Here is a 21,586-nt window from a genome sequence, read left to right on the forward strand (position 1 = left end):
TGCCAAGTTTCCTTTTTCATAAATTCTCCCAATTTGGTAGCCAATTACACCCAACCTATTATCCAGTAGCAACGGACTACAGATGGAATGTAACCCTAAACCTAAAAAAATTCTAAGATTTCTATTTGCTGCCTTTTTTAGGGCTTCATGTGGACCAAACTGTAAGTGAGAAGGCTAATTTAGACATGGAATAATACAGTCAAAGATATTTGACTTTTTTGAAATAAAAGCATAAAAATACACTCTGCATGTCTGCCCTAGAGTTTCTAAACTGCCGACAGATTGCCACTGTAGTGCTGCTCAGCGGTGTCGGTGTCGAGCGAGTGCCTCTTGCTTGCCACTGCCCTGGCACATGCCACAGACTTGCCACTGCGGTGCCTCTCCAACAACTGCCATGCACTTGCCACTGAGGTGGCGACTCAGAGGATCTCGCTGTCTCTCTGGTATAAAGTGCTATTTAAAGGCTAAATCTATTGGATACAGTATTGCACACACTTAGCAGAAAATATCCTGAGTTTGCTTAAGTGATTGTCGCACTGTTAAACAGAGCGTGAAGCTATTTTGAGAAGCTCCCCAGTGCAAACACAGATGGATCCAATTTGATATAAACTAGATGCACACACACACACACACACACAGCAGCATGGTGGCCCAATGGTTAGCACTGTGGCCTTACAGCAAGGTGGTTCTGGGTAGTTCCGGGCCTTTCTGTGTAGAATTTGTATGTTCTCCCCATGTTTGCGCAGTTTCCCCCACCATCAAAAAAACATGTACTAGGTTCTCCAGTCAGTAGCCTTGATCAAGGCACTGGCTCAGATCTGGAGTTGGTCCCCGGGCGCTGTAAATGACTGCTCCCTTGAGGGATGGGTTATATGTAGAGAGCAAATTTCGTTACATGTATGTGTATGTGACAATAAAGTACCTTTACAGAGAACTGATATATTCTTTTCCTAACTTCTACATTTTTGTTGTTTTGGCAAGTTATACAAAATTTCAAATGTATTTTTAGATTGAGTAGTATTTTGCACACCAATGAGCACATGAACCATCTGTTGCAGGACAGTAGACAGAAAAAAAAACAATAAAAGCAGTTAGTTAAACTAAGCAGAAGTGATTGACTTACTGACGCCTGACAGCCTCGCTGCACTCATACTCCTACTGTACTGTGCTGCATTCATGTGTAAGGGACCAAAAAAAGCTTGACTGTCCAATGACTATAAAAACCAATTCAGTTGGATCAGATAACACTCCCTGTTTAGATCACCAATCATGTTATGTGCATTCTAATTGGAACCATCCAGCCTTGATGACTGAACTGATATTTGTTCATGGTTGATATCTGTGTTATCACTGGTACTTGTCTAGTAGGTGTAGTTGCCTCATATAAAAGGCCAAATAAAGATGTGAAATGATCGTGATAGTGCAGAGGGACGGTTTTAGAGTTTTAAACTGAAACCCATTATGCATATCAGGCAGTTTTACTTTGACCCACATTTTAGCCTCCCAGTGTGGAATTCATTTTTTGGAAGTCCCCAGGGACTTGGAGTAAAGTCAGCTTGAGGCCGCAATTAACCCGCAGGCCAAAAGATTCTTGAACATCACAGATCATATTTAAGGGCTCCGTTACTCTAGCCAAATGTGTCGAAACAAAAGATTGATCCAAACCTTTGGCCATGGTGGTTTCCTAAACCGAGGAAGTTTGTGCAAATGCAGTAGTTTTTTAAGACCCACTACACAAAAACCTGCAAGCATACAAGGCTTGTACGCTGACCTAGATAGATACAGGAAATCACTTTAAGCGGCGCAGGGAGAGGGAGACTTCAATGAGGATGACTACATTCATAAATAATACTCCATCCTCCTACCTAATAAAAAGAGTATTAAGGTAAACTTAGAACAGGTAATGTCCTCAGGCTTCAGTCCCCAGACTGTTCTTTAAATGTAAAATGAAGAGACTTTGTGCCATTACATTAGTGTAGATTTAACATTTAATAATAACTAATACTGGCCTCCTGAACTAATTTCTAACCTATGTTTATCCTTTATTTTTAAAATTTTTCCCAGTAAGCTACCTGTGTTATCTGTGATGCTGTTTTTTATTTGACTTAGGTACATCCATATAAACTAGTTACAGTCTTGTCAAATTGAGGTCTAAGTATCTTCCTCTCCCAAAGACTGCTGTTTTTTAATTTTTGTCAGAGCTGTTGTGTGCCTTATCAGTAATTGTTCACTCTAACATTTCCTGGTGACACCAGTGTTAACTGGAGCGAACAGTCCCGGTGTCCGCAAGGCAAACACCACTCAATCTGTTGACCATATCCACAATTTTGAAGCTAGGTCACTCAGCCATCGGAGGGCAAATGCATTCAATTGGCTTCACAGAATTAGCGCATGTCAACAATAAGATACGGTGAGCCAGTGACTCCTTTCCATGGTTACAGTGCATGTATAAAAACTTGAAAGCTCATTGTGGTCCATGAGGAAAGTAGTGCTGCAAGATATCAGGAAATTATGCAATATGCAATAACATTGTTGAATACCGCAATAACAATTGACTTTCGATAAATAAAACATATTAAAGGGTACTCAGTTCTGCTTTGTCCATATTGCACGGTCTGTAGAGGCTAGTTACACTGCTTTAAGTATAATGTATAATGTACAACACATTGCTTGTTGAATTAAAACAAACTGAAAGGAAATATTTTCCAACATTATTTTTATTGAACATTGAACTGAACACAAAAGTCACCATTAAAATAAAAGAACAATAGTTAGAGTATCCTATTTTTCTACTGATGCTATCTTTCAACTAACAAAAAAACCCTGAGTTTCTTTCGCAATGTGTCTATTGTGCAAGGTGATTTTGTGATGATGAGGAAAAAACGATTTATTGTGAAGCCCTAAAGGCAAATCATATGTGTAATCCTGATTTGTTTTCAAAACTGTTCATTGGACATTTGCTACGGAAATGTATCATATATAAAATGGTGCTTCCAGATAGTCCATATGACAATAAATACGGAGTGTCTATTTGCACCCCCGGTACGAATAGCCTCGGCCACACAGCTGAGCTATTTACACCCTGTGGCGTAACAACAAAAAAACGTTGCTCGCGTTCACCGAAATCATGGCGGACGTTCATCTTCCATGAGCGCAGAAACTGGCATATTAGGGAAGTTTTGTCTCTAAAGTTTAAAACAATTGAATTTCTAGCGGAAAATGGATACTACAGTTGCGCTTTCTGTCTTCAGTGAAAGCATACAACCGTTAGTTTGTTAGTTAGTACCTATTTTTTTGTATACAGTATGGTTACCTAGCAACCGAGGCTTGAAGAAACCAATTGGTAAACAGTTGTTAATCAACCTGGAAGAACTTCTAGGTGAGTGGTTAGAACGCTTACTTTTGGTGTGGGAGTTTGGTCGTCTTATTTTTTTTAAATTTGGATTGGATAATTTGCATGCAATTGCGCAAATCAGGACCCGCGAACACAATTTCTTTTTTTTTTGCAGGGTGGTAGGGAAAGACTCATGAATATGCCTGCTCTGGTTGGGTTGGTTAGGTTTAGGCAAGAGGAGTGGGATTGGTTAGGGTTAGGGTAAGAATGTCAGGGCGATAATATTCCAAAAAGGTGTAATACATGAGTAGTATGGATAACTGTGTGTAAATATATGCCAAGGTACTGTAAATGCACAGGGGTGCAAATAGCATACATTGATATTTGTACCAGATGGGGTATTAATAGAACACATTGCTGTGTGCACTGGCGGGGTACTAATAGCATTCATTTCTAATTGCACCAGGGTACAAATAGCATACACTGCTAATTGTACCAGGGGTGCAAATAGCCTCACCCCAATAAATATCCAGTAATGAATATTGTTGGATGATTATGTTTATTATGTTTGTCAATTAATATTTCAAGATGCATTAACTTAACAATGTTATTCACCAGCTTCAGTGATCTATTGCGTTGTGTTCATAAGCGCAGAGAACCACTTTGTAAGTAGCAAAATATGCTTAAAGTCACAGGACTTTATGGTCTTCGGTTATTTGATGGGAGCCATTTTGTAATGTCAGTGCAGACTTTTGGTTGTATTTGTGTTACATCTGATAAATGTATTTAGGTTCATTTTGTAGATCAATTTGTGAGTGTTTAAGACAAACAGCCAGCATTAACAGTAGTGTCTCCATCCTGCCCACCACTTTGGAAAACATTGGCTTTCCCATCAGCATGCAGGTCAGATAATCAACCCTGCAGCCAAGGTTTGGTGCGCGGTGGGCCATGATATTTGACTGCTTGGCTGGATAGACAAACTAAGAGAGAGCTGGCTGTTGTCATGCCGTCGAGTCTCTGCTCTGTGGATTGGACGGTGTTTCTAGCAGCAGCTGCCACCTTCCCACTGAGGTCTTAAGCTGGTTTGAGCTGGTCTTGGCAGACATTCTCTCCACTGCAAACTCAACCTTAGTTGTAATTCGCAGGCAGTGTTTGATGGAAAAATTTGCCTTTTTTTTTCTTTTCTCCAAGAGCTCAAACTTGTAACTGAAGTTGCCGTGGAGATGCCAGGCTTTTGGCGGTACACCAAAGTGAGCTGTGCTGTTGATTTTGTAATATCCATGGGTCCAATAGCTCAGGGAACATTGAGCAATACCTGTCTTCCATTAAGAGGACTTAACCCCCCGGTACTGTAGTTCGTCCACCCTTCATTGACCAATCAGCATTCATGCTTTTAGCAGCACTCCTGTGGGCTGCACTGGGTAAACACAAGTGTCTGCCTCAATGTTTGTTAACGCCAGTTGCCTAACCATTTATCAGTAGTCAGTAAGCATCTGGGCAGCTGGGATCTGTGTGCATTAGAAGTTACAAATTTTACCATCAAGATTCCTCCCTTTCTCTTCTCTGCCCGGCTGTGTGTGAACCCATGGTGAGAGCTTATGGTGCAATGTTGTCTCCACAGAGTTTTACTCCCCCAAACCTCAAGCACAGAGGTGAAACAACCCCCCACCCTAATTCCCTGGGGCCCCCTCCTCCCCCCTTGCCTCCGTGCTCAGGGGACGTCACCCAGCAGCGATGGGACTGGAGGCTGGAGTCTAGGGGCAAAACGAGGGCAGATCCTATGAAGAAACTCTGAGAGGAGGCGTAAAAAGTACTGCTCTGCTCAGTGTACATACCAGCATATGAATAAGTGCTGAGCACAGTGCTGAAGCAGAGTTTCGAGGCAGCAGTTCATGGGAGCAGTGGATCTTATTTGACTTTTTACCTGCACTTTATGTGCAGCTGACCTGCTGTGCAAGCTGGAAAAAAACGCACTGACACTTCCGACAGCCTGTTTTTTTGGTGTCTGAACCTAGACCCTTCATATCCCCGCAGAGTCATTCTAACAGGTAGGTGCATGTCTCTAATGAAATACAGTGTTTTTGCATACATTTAGAATAACTAAAGCTGGAATTGAATAGTGAAAACCTCTGCAGTAGCTGTGAGCTGTTTGTGAACCAGCAGTCTTTGCAAAGAAATTCAACATGTTCAGTTTAAGATATGACCCAGATGTTGCTGTCACTGTACAATGTAAAACACACATGTATGGAATAATGATGAAGGTAACATCTTACCTGACAGTATAAATGACTGTAATTTCTATTATCAGTTTCCAAAACTGAATTTTCACTTGGTTAAAATCTGATTGTCGTCTTCACAATCTTCACTTTTTCATTCACTGTATTCTTGGAGGCACTGTATTACAGCCCACATTGTAATGTTAATGAGCTGTCACAACCAAAATTCACTTCCACCACACTTAAATGGGGGTCAATGCATATTTGGACGGTCGTCAGTGTTAATTTACGGTCAAGATAATCAAAGTTTTGGTTCAAAGAAGAAGCTCGCACTTCAAAAGCAAGCTAGAAACTATTCATTGGAGGGCATATTCCATTCCTCATTCATCTAATTGTATTCATGCAAACATGTTAGGCAGGGTCCGTCAGCAATCTCACTAATGAAAAGAGACATTTTAGATACAAGACAATGAAAACAAAGATGACCTAGCAGTTTGTCTTTTTGTGCCCTTTTCTTTTTTCTTTTTTTTTTATAATTAGTAAAGAGAGATACTGGAATTCCTTTGTTGTGTTCTCTTGGTACATTAATGGACCCGTTATGAATGCAGCTCTTTGAGTACTTAGATCTGCACCATAATCCCAAACAATGGGTTTTAATGGGACTCTTACTGTACTGTATGGACTTTACCATGCTGTAGCACTTGGCAGCATTCTGAAAATGCACGCCATAGTTTGCAGAGTTAACATCCCTCTCAACAGTCCTAATCCCACCTTTAGTTGATCCACAAATGTTATACAATACTGACATTTCAGCATTTTTTCTCTCTAGAGAACAAGTTGTAAGAGCTGTTTAAAATGAAAAGCAGGGGTGGAGTTGAAACTGTTTCACAATTCTTCTACTGAATAACAACATTTGAGTGCAAATATTGATGCTTATAGAGAAAGAATAATAGTAATGATTGAGTGAGATTAAATTATTTCTTTATATGTGTCACAGGCCCTCATGCTGCATGTACACACACATATCCAAATAGACCTTTTCGATCGATTCATCCAATCAAAAATATCCACTCATACCACAGAGCATGAATTTCATGAAGCATTACACCGTCATTTAAGTTCATGGCCGCCTGGCTAGACGCAAAAAGTGGGTCGGACCTACGCTGCACAGGTATTTTCAGTCTTTTTTTATCTCTTTCCCTCTGTCAGCAGGTGTCAACATGTTGGAACAGGTTCTGTCATTCGGCCGCTCCCTGGTGCGCAGGAAAGTGGTCGACATGAGCAGCCTGGAGGACTCAAAGCTGTGCCGCTGCCTAGGAACCGTCGACCTCATTGCCCTAGGAGTTGGCAGCACTCTGGGTGCCGGCGTCTACGTCCTGGCCGGCGAGGTGGCAAAGGGCGACTCAGGCCCCAGCATAGTCATCTCCTTCTTAATTGCAGCCCTAGCCTCGGTCATGGCCGGCCTGTGTTACGCTGAGTTTGGCGCACGCGTCCCCAAGACCGGCTCTGCTTACCTTTATAGCTATGTGACTGTAGGAGAGATCTGGGCCTTCATCACGGGTTGGAACCTGATTCTCTCCTATGTGATTGGTGAGTTAGGGACAGTCTTTGAATCCATAAAGAAAATGCTGATTCTTCATTGTTTCTCTTTTTTATTTTATCACAGGTACCTCCTCAGTTGCCAGGGCTTGGAGTGGCACATTTGATGAAATCATAGGGGGACACATAGAGGTATTCTGTAAGAACTACTTCAGAATGAACTCTCCTGGTTTGGCTCAGTACCCTGACTTCTTTGCCGTCTGCCTGATACTGCTGCTTTCTGGTAAGACAGCAAATGAAGGCTTAAAATCCTAATGAAACGGAAATTAGGATCGGTGCATGATGTTTAACACAGCCATCTTTCATGAGCCACAGCTGGAATAATCCAATAAAGAGATGGCAGGACACTGTGTGATAAGTGCTTTATGGGGCGGACCACATTCCCCACCTTCTGTTTTTAAAACTCCCTGATCATCCTGCCAGTCTTCAGCAGCACACCGCTTCGCTTTCCCACAGTCACACACAATCACATCTGGGAACTGCTCAGTGCAACTACAGTTGGAATACAACCTCAGGTCACTGAGAAGCTGCACTGTAGTAGCTGAGGGTTTAGGATTGTCAGTAGCTGTTTATGACTTGAAGTACTTTATTTTCGTTTCCTGTGGTCAGATTCATGACCGTCCAGGGATTTCAACTGGACATTAAATTTCACCTTAATGACCCTCCAGCTCAAACTTAAAATGTTATCACATGTTGCATCCATTGGACTGCCAATGCAATGATTCTAACTGTGAAGCCTTACAGAACTGCAGAACTCTTGTTCATATGTAAGATGGTTAAAATGCATCAAGTGCCAGTGTTTTTTTAAAAAGGGTTTAGGTTTCTGGGTTAAGTGGCACGACTCGATAATATTATCAATGAATTATAACGATGTCACACATTGCAACTACTTGACAGATAAAATATAGATTGAAGTATTGCTGGCATTTCAATCAAACTACAACAGACATCAAAGTAGTGTTATGAACTCTATTGCCCATTTGCTCATCCTAGGACTCCTGTCGTTTGGTGTGAAGGAGTCAGCCTGGGTCAATAAAGTCTTCACGGCAATCAACGTGCTCGTACTCTTGTTCGTCATCATCTCCGGCTTCGTCAAAGGAGACACACACAACTGGAAGATAACTGAAGAATCCCTTATAAATGTCACCATAGTTACAAGGTAATGTATTCATGTAACTATTACAGTAATATGTTTGTAAAGCCCATTAATGCAAAGCTGTTCCCTAAACTACATGCACAACATAACTATCAGTAGTACTATTAGTCTGGTTTGTTTGTGTTAATGCAGTGCTAAGAAATTGCACACACAGGGCAGCAGTGGTCAAACTTCTCATTTCTATTTATGTTTCAGGAACTTGACGGTGACGGCCAACGTGAGCAGTGATTATGGAGTCGGAGGATTTATGCCCTACGGCTTCAGTGGGACCTTAGCTGGGGCTGCCACCTGCTTTTACGCTTTTGTTGGATTTGACTGCATTGCAACTACAGGTGAGCCAGTGATAGGTTGGGATTTATTGTGACTTCCTCGAAGCTCAATGCAGGGGCGGAGCCAAACATTGTAAACATTCAAGGCTCAGCACAACCCCAGAGGGGGGTCTGGGGGCATGCTCAAATTACAGCAGCTATATGCACTATTTTTCAGGCTATTTGGTAATAAAATGCCTACAAATCTGTACATCATTTGGGAGAAACATGATAGTTACAAAGAAAAAGAATCACAGTGTAGAGCCAACATCCTATTTTGTATCTGTCTTCATCATTCTGAAACTGTCATTCTAAAATTCTTCAAAACTGTGAAACTTCATCATTTCTGTCTTCATCATTAACTGTCTTCATCATTCTGAAATCATTCTGAAACTGTCTTCATCATTCTGTAACTGTCTTCATCATTCTGTAACTGTCTTCATCATTCTGAAACTGTCTTCATCATTCTGTAACTGTCTTCATCATTCTGTAACTGTCTTCATCATTCTGAAACACAACAAATGTTGAGGATGACTCATTTTCACTCTTGCCACCTGAAGAGAGGTAAACATTTTCATCTATTTTTAAGTTACATAACAGATGTAGGGTAGGAATTTGGCGTAAACAGCATTTCTAATCATGAAACAAAGGCGATATTTCCCTAGTAAATTTACTTCATTTATATAGCAAGTTTATTTTATTTATATAGCATTTTAACAGCAAACAAGTTTGCACCAAAGTGCTTCACAAAGACAAAAAGAAGACAGAGCAATCAATAGAACTTTTGATCTATTAATTTGCCAGTTCAGTCAAAGAGACTGAGGGTAAATGACACAAAGTTGAAGTTATTTTAAAACCCTAAAACATTCGGGGGCTTTTGAGAAAACATTTGGGGCTGGAGCCCCAGAGGCCACGCCCTCAGTCCGCCACTGGCTCAACTTAAAGATATTTGTGTATCTGTGTGTGACAGGCGAGGAGGTGAAGAACCCTCAGAGAGCCATTCCCATCGGCATCGTGGTGTCACTGACCGTGTGTTTCCTGGCGTACTTTGGCGTGTCAGCCGCACTCACACTGATGATGCCCTACTACCTGCTGGACGAGAAGAGTCCTCTGCCCATGGCTTTTGAATATGTGGGCTGGGGCCCTGCAAAATATGTGGTCGCTGCAGGTTCACTGTGTGCCCTCTCCACCAGGTAACCACTAGATTTCCTTTGGTGTAATAAGTTGAGCACAAAATATCAATATTCATGGTCGACGAAAGCATACTGTATTTGAGTCAGCAGAAGTTATAATGACTTTAATTTCTGATCGATGTGCATGCTATAAATGGGTGACAATGGTGAGGGAGATCTGGTCAAAGGTTCTGACCACATATCTCTGTCTATCTGTCTTATAATTGGATTGATTCCTATTGCTTAATGGGACATAGTGGGCGCAGGGCTTGATTCTCTCTATTTTCAGAGACTTGCATGTGTTTGTGATATACGATTTATAATTAAAGTATCATAAATAAGGCTATAAACAAGATATTGGTTTGACTTAATGCTGTCTTTCTTTCCTGAAGGTTTGATCTATTAGTTTCCTCTGTTTTCCATCAAAAAACACTGGTGGATGTCAGTGACCATCTTATCCCATGGTCTGCACTCATGTGCATATTATCAAATTTGACACAAAACCATACAGTTTTGGATAAGTCAGTCAATTGGCGTTTAGGCTGTCATTTTGGAGTCTGCCCTTTGGCAGTTGTTTTCACAATGCTACCAGTTGTGAAAGCCCTTTGGCAGACATTGTGGTGCTTTTATATGCTTGAACTAAATGTTTACACTCCTGGGAAATGTATTCACTCAAAGTCACCTGAACACCCTACAATTCAATTCCAAACTGATTCTCAAAACTGAGAAAAACAACTACAAATCTATTTTCAAACATTCAAATTTAACTGTCTAAAGACACTGGTGATATGTAATTTGCCTATTCAAACTGTTCAATCTATTGCATTCCATTGATTTAATTGATTTGTTCGAAAAGCAATACATTATGCTAGGTGCAGGAGTTCCAACAGGAAAGAAAGACACTCATTGACCTTAATCATGCTCTGAAGCTTTGATGATGTGATTGTTGGTGTAAATGTGTGTTTTTTGTGTGTGTGTGTGTGTGTGTGTGTGTGTGTGTGTGTGTGTCTGTCTGTCTGTGTTTGGGACTTTTGATTAACGTGTTGGTCTTGCATGTCTCTGCTGTCTCATGCAGTCTGCTGGGCTCCATTTTCCCCATGCCTCGTGTAATCTATGCTATGGCACAGGATGGGGTGCTTTTCAAAGTCTTAGCCCGAATCAATCCTAAGACGAAGACCCCACTTATTGCCACTATGACATCCGGTGTAGTAGCAGGTGAGAGCCGGGGAGAGTCCAGGGAGATTACTCCTGCTAATCTTTCTCCACCAAACAACTGTGAAAGACACAGTCAAAGATGCAGACACTTATTTGGTTTTTTTTCTTCCCAAAATTGACCCACCCTTTAACACTTCCAGTTTGTATGAGGTTTTCCCTCAATGTACACGTTGTTCTTTCACAGTTGTGCAGGTGTCATGTTTTATTTCCCAGAATGCCCTCAACTTAACGATGAACCCTCTTCTCCCTAGCCTGTTGGGTTCCATGTTCCCTCTGCCACGCATTCTCTTTGCCATGGCACGAGATGGAATTTTGTTCAGTTTTATGTCCAAAGTGAGTAAGCGCCAGTCTCCTGTAGCTGCCACCATGGCAGCAGGTACCACTGCGGGTAAGCTCCCGAGATAAGGACTCGTATATATATCATGGGGTTGTATTGTGGACTTTTTTGTCTGCTTTTTATCTATGCACGTTGGTGATGCTGGTACTTGCATGTTAAAGTTGGTGATGGTGTTTCCAAAAGCATGTAAGAAAACATTAGAAACATTGTTAAAGTGCTCATATTATGCTTTTTTGGCTTTTTCCCTTTCCTTTATTGTGTTTACGTTATAGGTTTACAAAGTGAAAAAGCCCAAAGTCCCCCCCAAAGGGACTTACCATCTCCAACAGAAAACACTGTTCACAAACTGCTCCAAACAGCTCTGTTGTAGTCCAGCCTTTACTTCAGAGACAAACGTGGTCACTTTGGAACACATGTTATAATGCTCACCTAGCTGCTAGCGTGGCACACCCTCATACTCTGCTTCTGACTGGCTAGTAGTCCTTACCTAGCTACTGTCAGGGCACACCCTCATACTCTGCTTCTGACTGGCTAGTAGACCTTACCTAGCTACTGCGCATGTGCGACTCCCAACAAAGATGGAACAGAAGCAAAGAGTATAGACGTAACAAGAGCTGAAACTCAATTGAAACTCAATAGAACGTTGTGTTGCGTTCAGTCCAAGATGGCGGATGAGCTGCACTCAATAGAACGTTCCATTGCAAGCTTGCAATGGAACGTTCTATTGAGTGCAGCTCCACCATCTTGGACTGAACGCAACACAACGTTTCCTATTGAGTTTCGCCTCTTGTTACTTCTATACTCTTTGACAGAAGTGAGAGGTCTCACTCTGTAGCTAAAACAGAGAGCTCAACATACAGGGTGAAAAGAGGAGCTACCACAAAAATATGGTGTTTTTTGAAAATTAAACCATGTAAACCTATTCTGATATAACCTCTAAATACAATTATGAACCTGAAAATGAGTACAATATGAGCACTTTAAAGCTGATACATTTGGCTTTTAGTCACTTTTCTAAATAGAAAGAGAGAATAAGCTACGGGACGGTAAAGCTACTGTAACTAAAAGTACTCTCATCTAACTCTTGCCAAGAAAGTGAATAAATGAATTTCCCAAAATGTCAAATTATTCCTTTAAATCTAATTCTATGTCATTAAATTGTTGATTAAGAATTGTTAACAGCTACAGGAAAGCCTACTGTACAATTTTGCTGTTACAATGCAATACAAAAAAAGCTTTCATTTTTTCAGAAGATGGTCACCACATTGGAGAGCGTCACTGTTCATGATCATGTACTATTTTAAAGCAATAGTGTTTAGAATCTTAGTAATGACAACACCACTGTTGTTGCATCCATATGATACAAGCCTTCCGTAATTGCGCACGTGCCCCCACCCCTCCTCCACAAGGCTTCTGTAGCCAAGGAGGACAGGGAGGATTAAAAAATAACATGATGGACTCTTCAGAAGAGGTCATTATCTTCACTCGAGCTTCTGTGCGCCAAAGTCGCCGGATTTAAAGAGCCACTTATTACCTACTTTATTCTTACTGGCAATTTCCACTGGTTGCGGAATGGCTGCGGAACGGCTGTGGAACGCCGGAGAGCTCCGCAGCAATTCAGCACAATTCAGATTGTACAGGACAGGAAGTCGAGCACAGAAACATCTCGTGGGTCCTCGTGACTTCAGCTGTCAGTCATGGCCGCAGCCATTCCGCAACAAATCCGGACCTGGTGGGTATTGACGGACGGCAGAGCACGGAACCCGTTCCGCAACCATTGGAAATTAGGAGTTAGTTATTGCTTCAGTGCATTACCTTCTCACCTTGCTGCAGTGATGTAGAAGTGTACTCCAGGGTGTAGTTACAGTTGGAACAGAATACAATTCTGACCACACAGTGAAACAAAATTTAAACTTTCTACCTTCAAAATTAAAGAAGAAATACAGATCATACACTAAAAAAATAAAGGACGTAGCAGCATAGACTTCACCAATTGGTTTGTGGACTGTTGTTTTGTGTCCTTGAGTTTGGATGACGCAGCCAAGCCAGTGTTGTTTTGCAATGAGCCAAAATAAACGCTAAACTAAATGCTAAAGTGGAAAATCTGCATATACGGCGGTTCAGAAAATCTGCAAAATATTTTAATAAACATGTTATCCCGTGTTTAGCATTGCTAAGCCGCTGTCCTGATTGACATGTCGGTGTGTGACCACGCCCTAAAGCATGCCCTGTTTTATTGTCTATTTTCCTGTGAGTGGTACCATTATTTTCCTAAATGAACATCATGCTATATCGAAAAAGACTTGAAAGTAGCGATTGAGACCATAAACTCATTATGAAAATGTTTACTGAGGTAATAAATTAAAGGCAGAAGTAAGGTCATTTTCCTCATAGACAGTATAATAAATGGACACATCGATGCCATATACTTCGACGGAGACCAGTGAAGTCACTTTTCCGTACTGCGCAGCCTCCAACTGAGCTTGAAGACGTAGATGTGACGTGAGCAACCTGTCTGAAAGTTGTAAGTCTTCTGGTAGCTGTGCCGAGAGAAATCTCAATCATTCCCAATCTTACAGAGACGGAGAGTGTAGGTATATGTAAGGAGATAACATAGGCACAGGCTAATTATTGATCACTAACATGCTAGTTAACTTAAACAGCTAATGTAAGTCGAAACTGCCTGCAAGCTTCTCCTGACTATACGGTAATTTCTCTACTGTGCGACAGTAAGTCACGTGGTTATGACACATTGTTAGACTATTTTTACAAAAACCTCAGCCATAACGTGAGGTACAAGGTAATGGAGCCTTTTATACATTGTCGTGTTTCTTTAGAAATAAACAATCGACAAATAGAGTCTTTAAACGCTTCAGATGTAAAGTTATTCGCTGTCAAAGTGATGCAAAAATGAATGGCAGTCAATGGGATGCTAACGGGAGGTGATGGCTTGTTAGCCTCAGAATCTCCCCACAGGAGGTACGCTTTCCGGATGCTCGCTTACCCCCTTGTTTTTCCCATAGACCTCTATAGAAACGGACTTCCTTTGGCAACCAGTGGAGTCGCCCCCTACTGGATATTAGATAGAATGCAGGTTAAAGGCACTTCCACATTGGCTTCACTTTTCAGACTAGAAGCTTGGTCCATTAATATAGATACTGAAGAACAGTTGGCCTTTGGGGACTTATGTGGTGCTCATACATTGTTACAAACATCTACTTCTAAAGCTTACGATATGGTGAGGTATGTGGTTGCAGCAGGCAGATGTGAACCCTGGGAGGGACCCGTAGCACACCAACTCTCCTAGAGCACAGCCCATGAACTGTGCAACTGGTAGAACTGGGAGCAGCGGACATACCACCACCTTGTCTTTGAACCTGTGCTGCTGAGATCAGCTCCATACTGGAGTCTGGTGCTGAGATACGAGAGAGCGAACGCCGCAGTCTATCTCACATCAAACATTTCTCGTAATGGAGAAGATTACAGCTGTTAGTCCATGAAAACATTTAGCTCTTTGGGGTCTTTTTGATTGTGAAAACATGTCTGCATGAAGTTTTCTTTGCATCTGTTCGTGTTCATGTGCATTTATTTGATGGTGCATCTGAAGAAAATAGCTTTTCCATTTATAATTGCTAGACTATTATTGGTGTGGATGTAAATGTTTTAGTGTATTTTGTGGGAATGATTGCTCCAGTAATCAGTGGTGATCATATTTCTTGCATAAATGTTTTTTTATAAAAGGGAAAGTGTTTATGGTAATTGCATGTTTTTTTTTTTTTTTTTGCTTGCTATAGCCATCATGGCCTTCCTGTTCGACCTAAAAGCTCTGGTTGACATGATGTCCATTGGAACTCTGCTGGCCTACTCGCTGGTTGCTGTGTGTGTTCTGATTCTCAGGTGGGTACATTTGTAAATAACTTAGAAATCTTATTTGGGCGAACATTGCAAAACAGCTCTTATAGCGTTCCTAAAAGCCCACAGGCCCCGTTGGTGTAACACGCGCCTTGTGTTATTGCATCACATTGGTGATGTAAGAGCTGTGAATGCTCCCATTGTAGGAACATGAAGGGGCTGCTTGAGCGAATGAAGGTGTTCATTTATGTTCCTGTACTTACTCTCAAAACTCTGGACCTGCCGTACACTTCTGCCGGTTGCACCGAGGTGACTCATCACCACAAACACAGACACAGTGTTCGTTCCCTGATTTAAACATTTATTTATATGCCTCAGTTGTTTTGTAAAGTAAAACCAAACCACCCTAAACTATTTCAGAAAGAAATGGGTTTTGTAGCGTAGTATAAAGAGTAGCGTTCAGACACTAAAAACATTGAACATATTGCTGTTGTGAAATGCAGACTTATGATCTTTAACCCTTGACGCCTCCGCGGTCCAGGTACCAGCCAGATGGAGTCCTAGAGCGGCGGGCAGGCACCGGTGAGAGGGACTACCTGTCCTCTGTGGAGGGTGAGTCTGAACTGACAGAGTCTGAGTCCCACCTAAACATGCTGAAAGGTGGCAGCTCCACCCTGCAGACTGTCCTGCACCCTCCTGCCTCACCCTCTGAGCATTCCTCCAGTGTGGTCAACATGTCCGTCTGTGTGCTAGGTAAGCGGGCCAGGTTAAAAAAAAAAATGTTATGGGACAAAAGACGTCAGAATTAAGTGTGTGTGTGTGTGTGTGTGTGTGTGTGTGTGTGTGTGTGTGTGTTTTAAACCCCAGTGCTGGTAGTGTGCGTGGTCAGCTATCTCACCACGTACCACATCTACTCCATCCTTGGTATGGAGGTGTGGATCCTGGCGTGCCTGTCCGTGTGTCTCCTCATCTTCAGCGGCTGCGTCTTCATGGTCTGCCGACAGCCTCAGACCAGCACCAAGGTCTCCTTCATGGTGCGTTTTAATTCTATTTTATTTAGGGTGTCAAATCAAAACAGGAGTTATCTCAGGACACTTAGACTACAGACAAAGTAGGTCTAGACCACATTCTATAATTTACAAAGACCCAACACTTTTCATACCAAGTCCTGGATTATGGGATGAGACTGATCCGATGTAAACACATTGATGGTGGATTCTTCTGCTTGCTGCCATCGCAGGTTCCCCTTCTGCCTTTTCTGCCCATTCTGAGCATATTTGTCAATATTTACCTCATGGTTCAGCTGAGTGGAGATACCTGGATACGTTTCTCCGTGTGGATGGCTGTGGGTGAGTGCCTTTTAATTACTGGTCCAAACATTCAACCCATTGTGAACATTTAGAGGAGTAGCTTGACATTTTTGGAAACATGCGTAAGAGTTAGATGAGAAGATCAATACCACTCTCACTTGTATGTTAAATATGAATCTAAAAAGCAGAGATGATTAGCTTAGCCTAGCATATAGAATGGAAATGGGGAAACCGCTAGACTGGCTCTGTCCAAAGGTACTCTGTCTCTGCTGGGAGCAGTGACTTCCTGTTGTCATGTCGTAACCACTAGGTTGCCAGTAAACCATGGGAGACTTCAAGAAGTCACTGCTCCTTGCCAAGAAATAGGTCTGCACATGATTCCTTGTAACGTGATGTTTTTCACACTTTGGTTTATGTACAGATTAAACAAACATATAAGATTTAACATGTTAATGAATGAGCTTTAGAGGTGCTGGTAGATGGATTTTGTCGTTATTTTTCGTACAAGCTAAGCTAAACTAACTCAACTAAACTCTCCTGTCTGTAGCTTCATATTTAGTGAACATATGAGAGCTGTATTGATGTTCTCATCTAAAAACATTTGCCAAAATGTCAAACTTTACTAGGGTTGCCCGTGCTTAGTCAATTAGTCGACTAAGATTTCTTTAGTCAATTAGTCTTTTTTTTCTTATTTATTCTTTGTAAGAGAAATGCAATCTGCAATCGTATTGCGCTTTTCTGCTCTTAAAGACCACTCCAAGTGCACAGATCTGTCAATTAAATCAACTTATCAATTATCACCAGCAAAATCATCTGAGCGTTAGTCGACACTAAACTTCACCCTCTAACATGTGATGCCTTAGCCAGTGTTTTTTTTAGTACCTCATATATCCTTTAACACTTTTCTCAGGCTTCCTGATCTACTTTGGCTACGGCATGTGGCACAGTGTGGAGCGCCAGCACAAACTCCAGGGTCCTTTAAACAGCAGCAGCACCCAGAAACACAACAAGACAGGCGGGGAGAAGCCGGTTGGTGTGGGTGCAGTGGGAAAAGACCTGGATAGTTTGATTTGCCCAGAAAAGACCAGCCGGTGTTAGAGTGAAAGATTCTGTGAGGTGACAGATGCATAAAAGCACCCAGCAGCTCTGCCTTGATGCACATGTTCACACAGCTTCACCATGTGTGCGTCAGTCACAAACACATTCTGTCTGCGATGGCAACATCAGTACTCTGAATCAGCGGCCACACAATGGGGAGCCGCTCCGTCACTGTGATGGATCCACATCCTGTTAGGTCCCATTGCGCTTTATGGACAGCATGGATGCAGAATTGAAAGGACAGGTAACACACTGGAGGGTGATGATCATTTTTCTTTAACACTGAAGCAGCCGATACAAGACTGCAGCAACGCTTTTCTCTTTCATTATGGACTTTTTAGTGCATGACACACATTTTGTCTTTTCTGTTAATGTCGCATTTTAAGCAGGTTTGTACGAGTGTTTAAAAAAAAAAAGAAAAGTAAAGTCTTGGAAATCTGTGTTATCCATTTAACAGTATTATTAGATTTCATTGCACCAATTATGAACTACTATTAAGAGTAATTTTCTTTGACATAAGTGTAGGATGCTGAAAAAGAACCAACATTAGTTAAAGATATGCTGCCAATCATAAAGTTGAAATATATTTTAGAGCTATTTTTGTGCAGAATTGTTTTTATTTGCATACATGTGAAATTGTGATTATATGTATAAAAACACCATCAAGACGCCGCCCCATTTAGACACAATGTACAACATGTCAAATAGTTTTGTCGGCACTTAACATGTTACCACTCGGCTAATAGAAGTAGGCCATAAGTGCTGGTGGAGAATGTCAGGCTTCTGTAGGTGTTATGTAACAGATCATATCAATATTTGCTGTACTTATTGAGGTAGGTGTAGCTGTTGTGGTGGCTTCATCCAGGACAGGTTTTTTTTTTTTTTTTTTTTTTTTTTGCTTGGGTGTGTTTTATCTATGAACTGTTACAATCTGAATATGAAGATTGTTATTTGATACGGAACTTTACTCCAAATGTATTTTTAGTAGTAGTATTTTTCTATCAGATAACGTCTTGCTGTATTTTCCAGTTTGTCTGATACGTTGTGCTATTTTGATACAGTTGCAGACATGCTGTTATAATAACCTTCATGAAATAATTCTCTCTTAAGCTGAGTACTTTGCCACCTAACAAGAAGCACAACAATTAATGACAAGTTAAAGTATTACTGTATATAAACAAAGGTATGTATTGCCATATCATTTAGATGAATTGGGGCATTTATTTTAGGTTTCTTCTCTTGTGTTCAGTGTCTTACTTCGAAGCCTGGAGTCTGTGATGCTTTATAACCGGCTTGTACTGAACTGCATAAAGATTCAGCGCTTATATTCTTTCCTCTGAGCTTTTCAGGGGCCACCCTTGTAAGGCTCAGTGAGCTCTAGTTAAAAGTAGAAATATGTTTGCTGTACTGCCAGTGTTTTACATCAATCCTACACTCACTGAACCTAGGGGTTAATAACATATGTGTACCGAGTCAAACGTTCTCTGGGATATGTTTTCATGCTAAGCAAATGTGTCTCTAGCTTTAAACAAGCTACCGCAAACAGGTGGTTAGCTGCTTTATAATCTATCTTTTTAATAAACTTTCTGTAGACTTACAAAGTTCTCAATGTTTCGGTTTACATGTAGGGACCCTCATTATGCTACCGTTGAAGTGTGGTGCTATTTTGAGCCTTGTGGTATAAAATAGCGATTTACCATTTGCCCCGAAAGCTAGAGTTAGCAGCTAACCACCGGTTTGCGTTAGCTTGTTTCAAGCTAGAGACACAGTCGATTAGCATGAAAACATGTCCCAGAGAATGTTTGACTCGCTACACATATGTTATTAACCCCTAGGTTAATATTGCACCGGAATAGTCCTTTAAGCGGTCACATACTGAGGCTGTAGGATGTTGGGGATTGATGGATTGATATGTGCAGTGTGGTGGTTTAAATGAATGTGGAACAAATACAGAAGCTAGTCTTGGCAGGAGTAAGGTAAGGTGAGGTAGCTATTCTACTACACTGAACCTCTACATTAACAGTGTAGAGTCTTCCAGTGAGGTTACAGGCTATAAAGTACATAGAAGTAACCATGATGTCAGCATCATTTGTTACCAACTGCAGACTAGTACAATAAATGTATTTTCCAGTAAGACCGTGTTTGGTGTTTATTTTATTTTTTATTACCACAGAAAAAGCGCTTGTGTTTTAATTCCATTCGTCTTAGTTAGCAGGATCTCTAAAAAAGCACTTCTCTCAATGAAATCTGGTGAAAGGTTAGGCCATGAATCAAAGAACTGATTCATTTTTAAGGTTGATGTTGCCACCATGTGGCCATTTTGATAGGACATAGAAGCATGTCTTTTTTTTTGGTTTTCTGCTAAATGTTTTGTTCAGTCCAACACATACAGTCCAGATCCAGAAATCCAGAATCCAGAAATTTCCCTTTGCTGTCACACACACCCTTGAGTAGCCTACCACTGAAGGGAAGAACTAGCATTGCAATTTCTTTTGTGGTTCAGCAGGTGGGAGTATTTGATGTGGAACCCATGTGCAACCCACCTGAATTTCATGGCTCCATCCATGTGGCTTTTGCAGAGGCAACATCTGGACATTGATGGGTGACCCTGGGGTGCTACCCTGGGGTGCAACCCTGGAGAGACTAAAGGCTGAATTTCAGGTCAGCCTCAAAGAAAAACATGCAAAGGATAGGCACATAGTTGCTTATTTGTGCGTAATTTACCTCTGAGAAGAAGTTTGATCCTGTGTTTCAAAAGAAATATATTATAAAAGTAGTTGTGTGCACATCCCACCTTCTGGCAGTTGCAGGACAAATGAAAGTGCTAAAATGAAAAAAATGTAATGTCCGCAACACTGCTTAAAATCCCATATTTAATATAAATGCAACGTTTCGCCTAGGGTCGAAACGTTGCATTTATATTAAAGGAGAATTCCGGCCAATTTTTACGTTAATCTTGATCGCTATAGCTACGCGAGTACTTTCGATAGAAAAAAACCCGACCCGAATCAGTGCAGGTAACACTGAGAAGCTGCAGCTAAGTACTACAAGCGTCCCCTGAGCTAAAACGGCAGTGCTCGGGGCAAGTTTTAGAGTTCCTTTGTGCCTCTTAACAGACACAAAATGCAATTAATATGTCTGTGCCACAAGAACAGGGCCCGTACGTGTCAACAAGATGCGTTTTCAACTCAGACATTGTTTAAATTCACCTACCCTGGTCCCTGTCTCGATCCTGCCAGTAGCTAGCTTGCCCTGCTAGCTGATAGCCGTTAGCTGCTAGCTGCCGTTTGGTGAGGTTATTCAGACAGGCTTCTGTGATAATCATCCCAAAAACAATCCACGGAGCGGTGGTGGTGTGGCTATGTCCTCCAGAGGACAGGTCATGTCATGTCTTGAAGTGTATTCTAAAAAAAAAAAAAACAATAGTGCGGTAGTAGCTGTTAGCTGCTAGCTGCCCTCCGGTGAGTGTGTACAGCCAGATAGCTGTTAGCCGTTAGCTGCTAGCTGCCGTCCGGAGAGTGTATTCAGCCAGGCATCCTATGCTAATCATCCCAATAAAAATCCACGGAGCGCCCGGTGGGTTGGTGGATATCCTGCATAGGACAGATCATGCCTTTGCAGCGAAAGATTTAGATTATTTCCCCCTCAAAATGTACCACTGTAGTGGTTATGACCATATCAGTGACTATGTAACTACATGGAAACGGGATAAACGATGTCTGTGGCTTGCACAGTAATAGCGTTACTGAAGCCTAGCTGTTGCATCGCGCGGTCTCCTGGGAATTCAGTTGTAGCAGAAAAAGGTAAACAGTAATTTGCAGATTGGAGCGTAGTGTGTGTGAAGAGTGAAAAGCGGAGTTGTTTATAACGGAAGAAGCTTGGAGTATGACGAATATAGCAGATATGCAACACACGGAAGAGCCTTTTGCGTTTGATGGTCATCCTTATTTATTTGAACCAGAGTATACAGACGAAGAACTAGCCTCAAG

At 41.5% G+C, this 21,586-nt stretch overlaps 1 protein-coding gene across 2 annotated transcripts; it reads left to right on the top strand.

Annotated features, from left to right (window-relative positions):
* The first annotated feature begins 3,317 nt into the window (after positions 1-3,317).
* Positions 3,318-19,731, top strand: slc7a2 (solute carrier family 7 member 2). 2 transcript variants are annotated; one of them, XM_028589476.1, is made up of 13 exons: positions 3,318-3,379; positions 4,956-5,382; positions 6,760-7,140; positions 7,217-7,372; positions 8,143-8,308; positions 8,501-8,637; positions 9,584-9,806; positions 10,861-11,000; positions 15,132-15,234; positions 15,731-15,942; positions 16,057-16,223; positions 16,430-16,538; positions 17,410-19,731. In XM_028589476.1, the coding sequence occupies exons 3-13, from the start codon at positions 6,771-6,773 to the stop codon at positions 17,595-17,597; spliced, it is 1,971 nt and encodes a 656-aa protein (XP_028445277.1). In that variant the 5' UTR covers positions 3,318-3,379; positions 4,956-5,382; positions 6,760-6,770; the 3' UTR covers positions 17,598-19,731. The 2 variants fall into 2 exon arrangements, with proteins under 2 accessions (XP_028445277.1, XP_028445278.1); XM_028589477.1 differs by having other exon boundaries at positions 6,763-7,140.
* Positions 19,732-21,586: the final 1,855 nt, after the last annotated feature.

Source organism: Perca flavescens, chromosome 10, assembly GCF_004354835.1.
Source record: "Perca flavescens isolate YP-PL-M2 chromosome 10, PFLA_1.0, whole genome shotgun sequence".
NCBI lineage: Eukaryota > Metazoa > Chordata > Actinopteri > Perciformes > Percidae > Perca > Perca flavescens.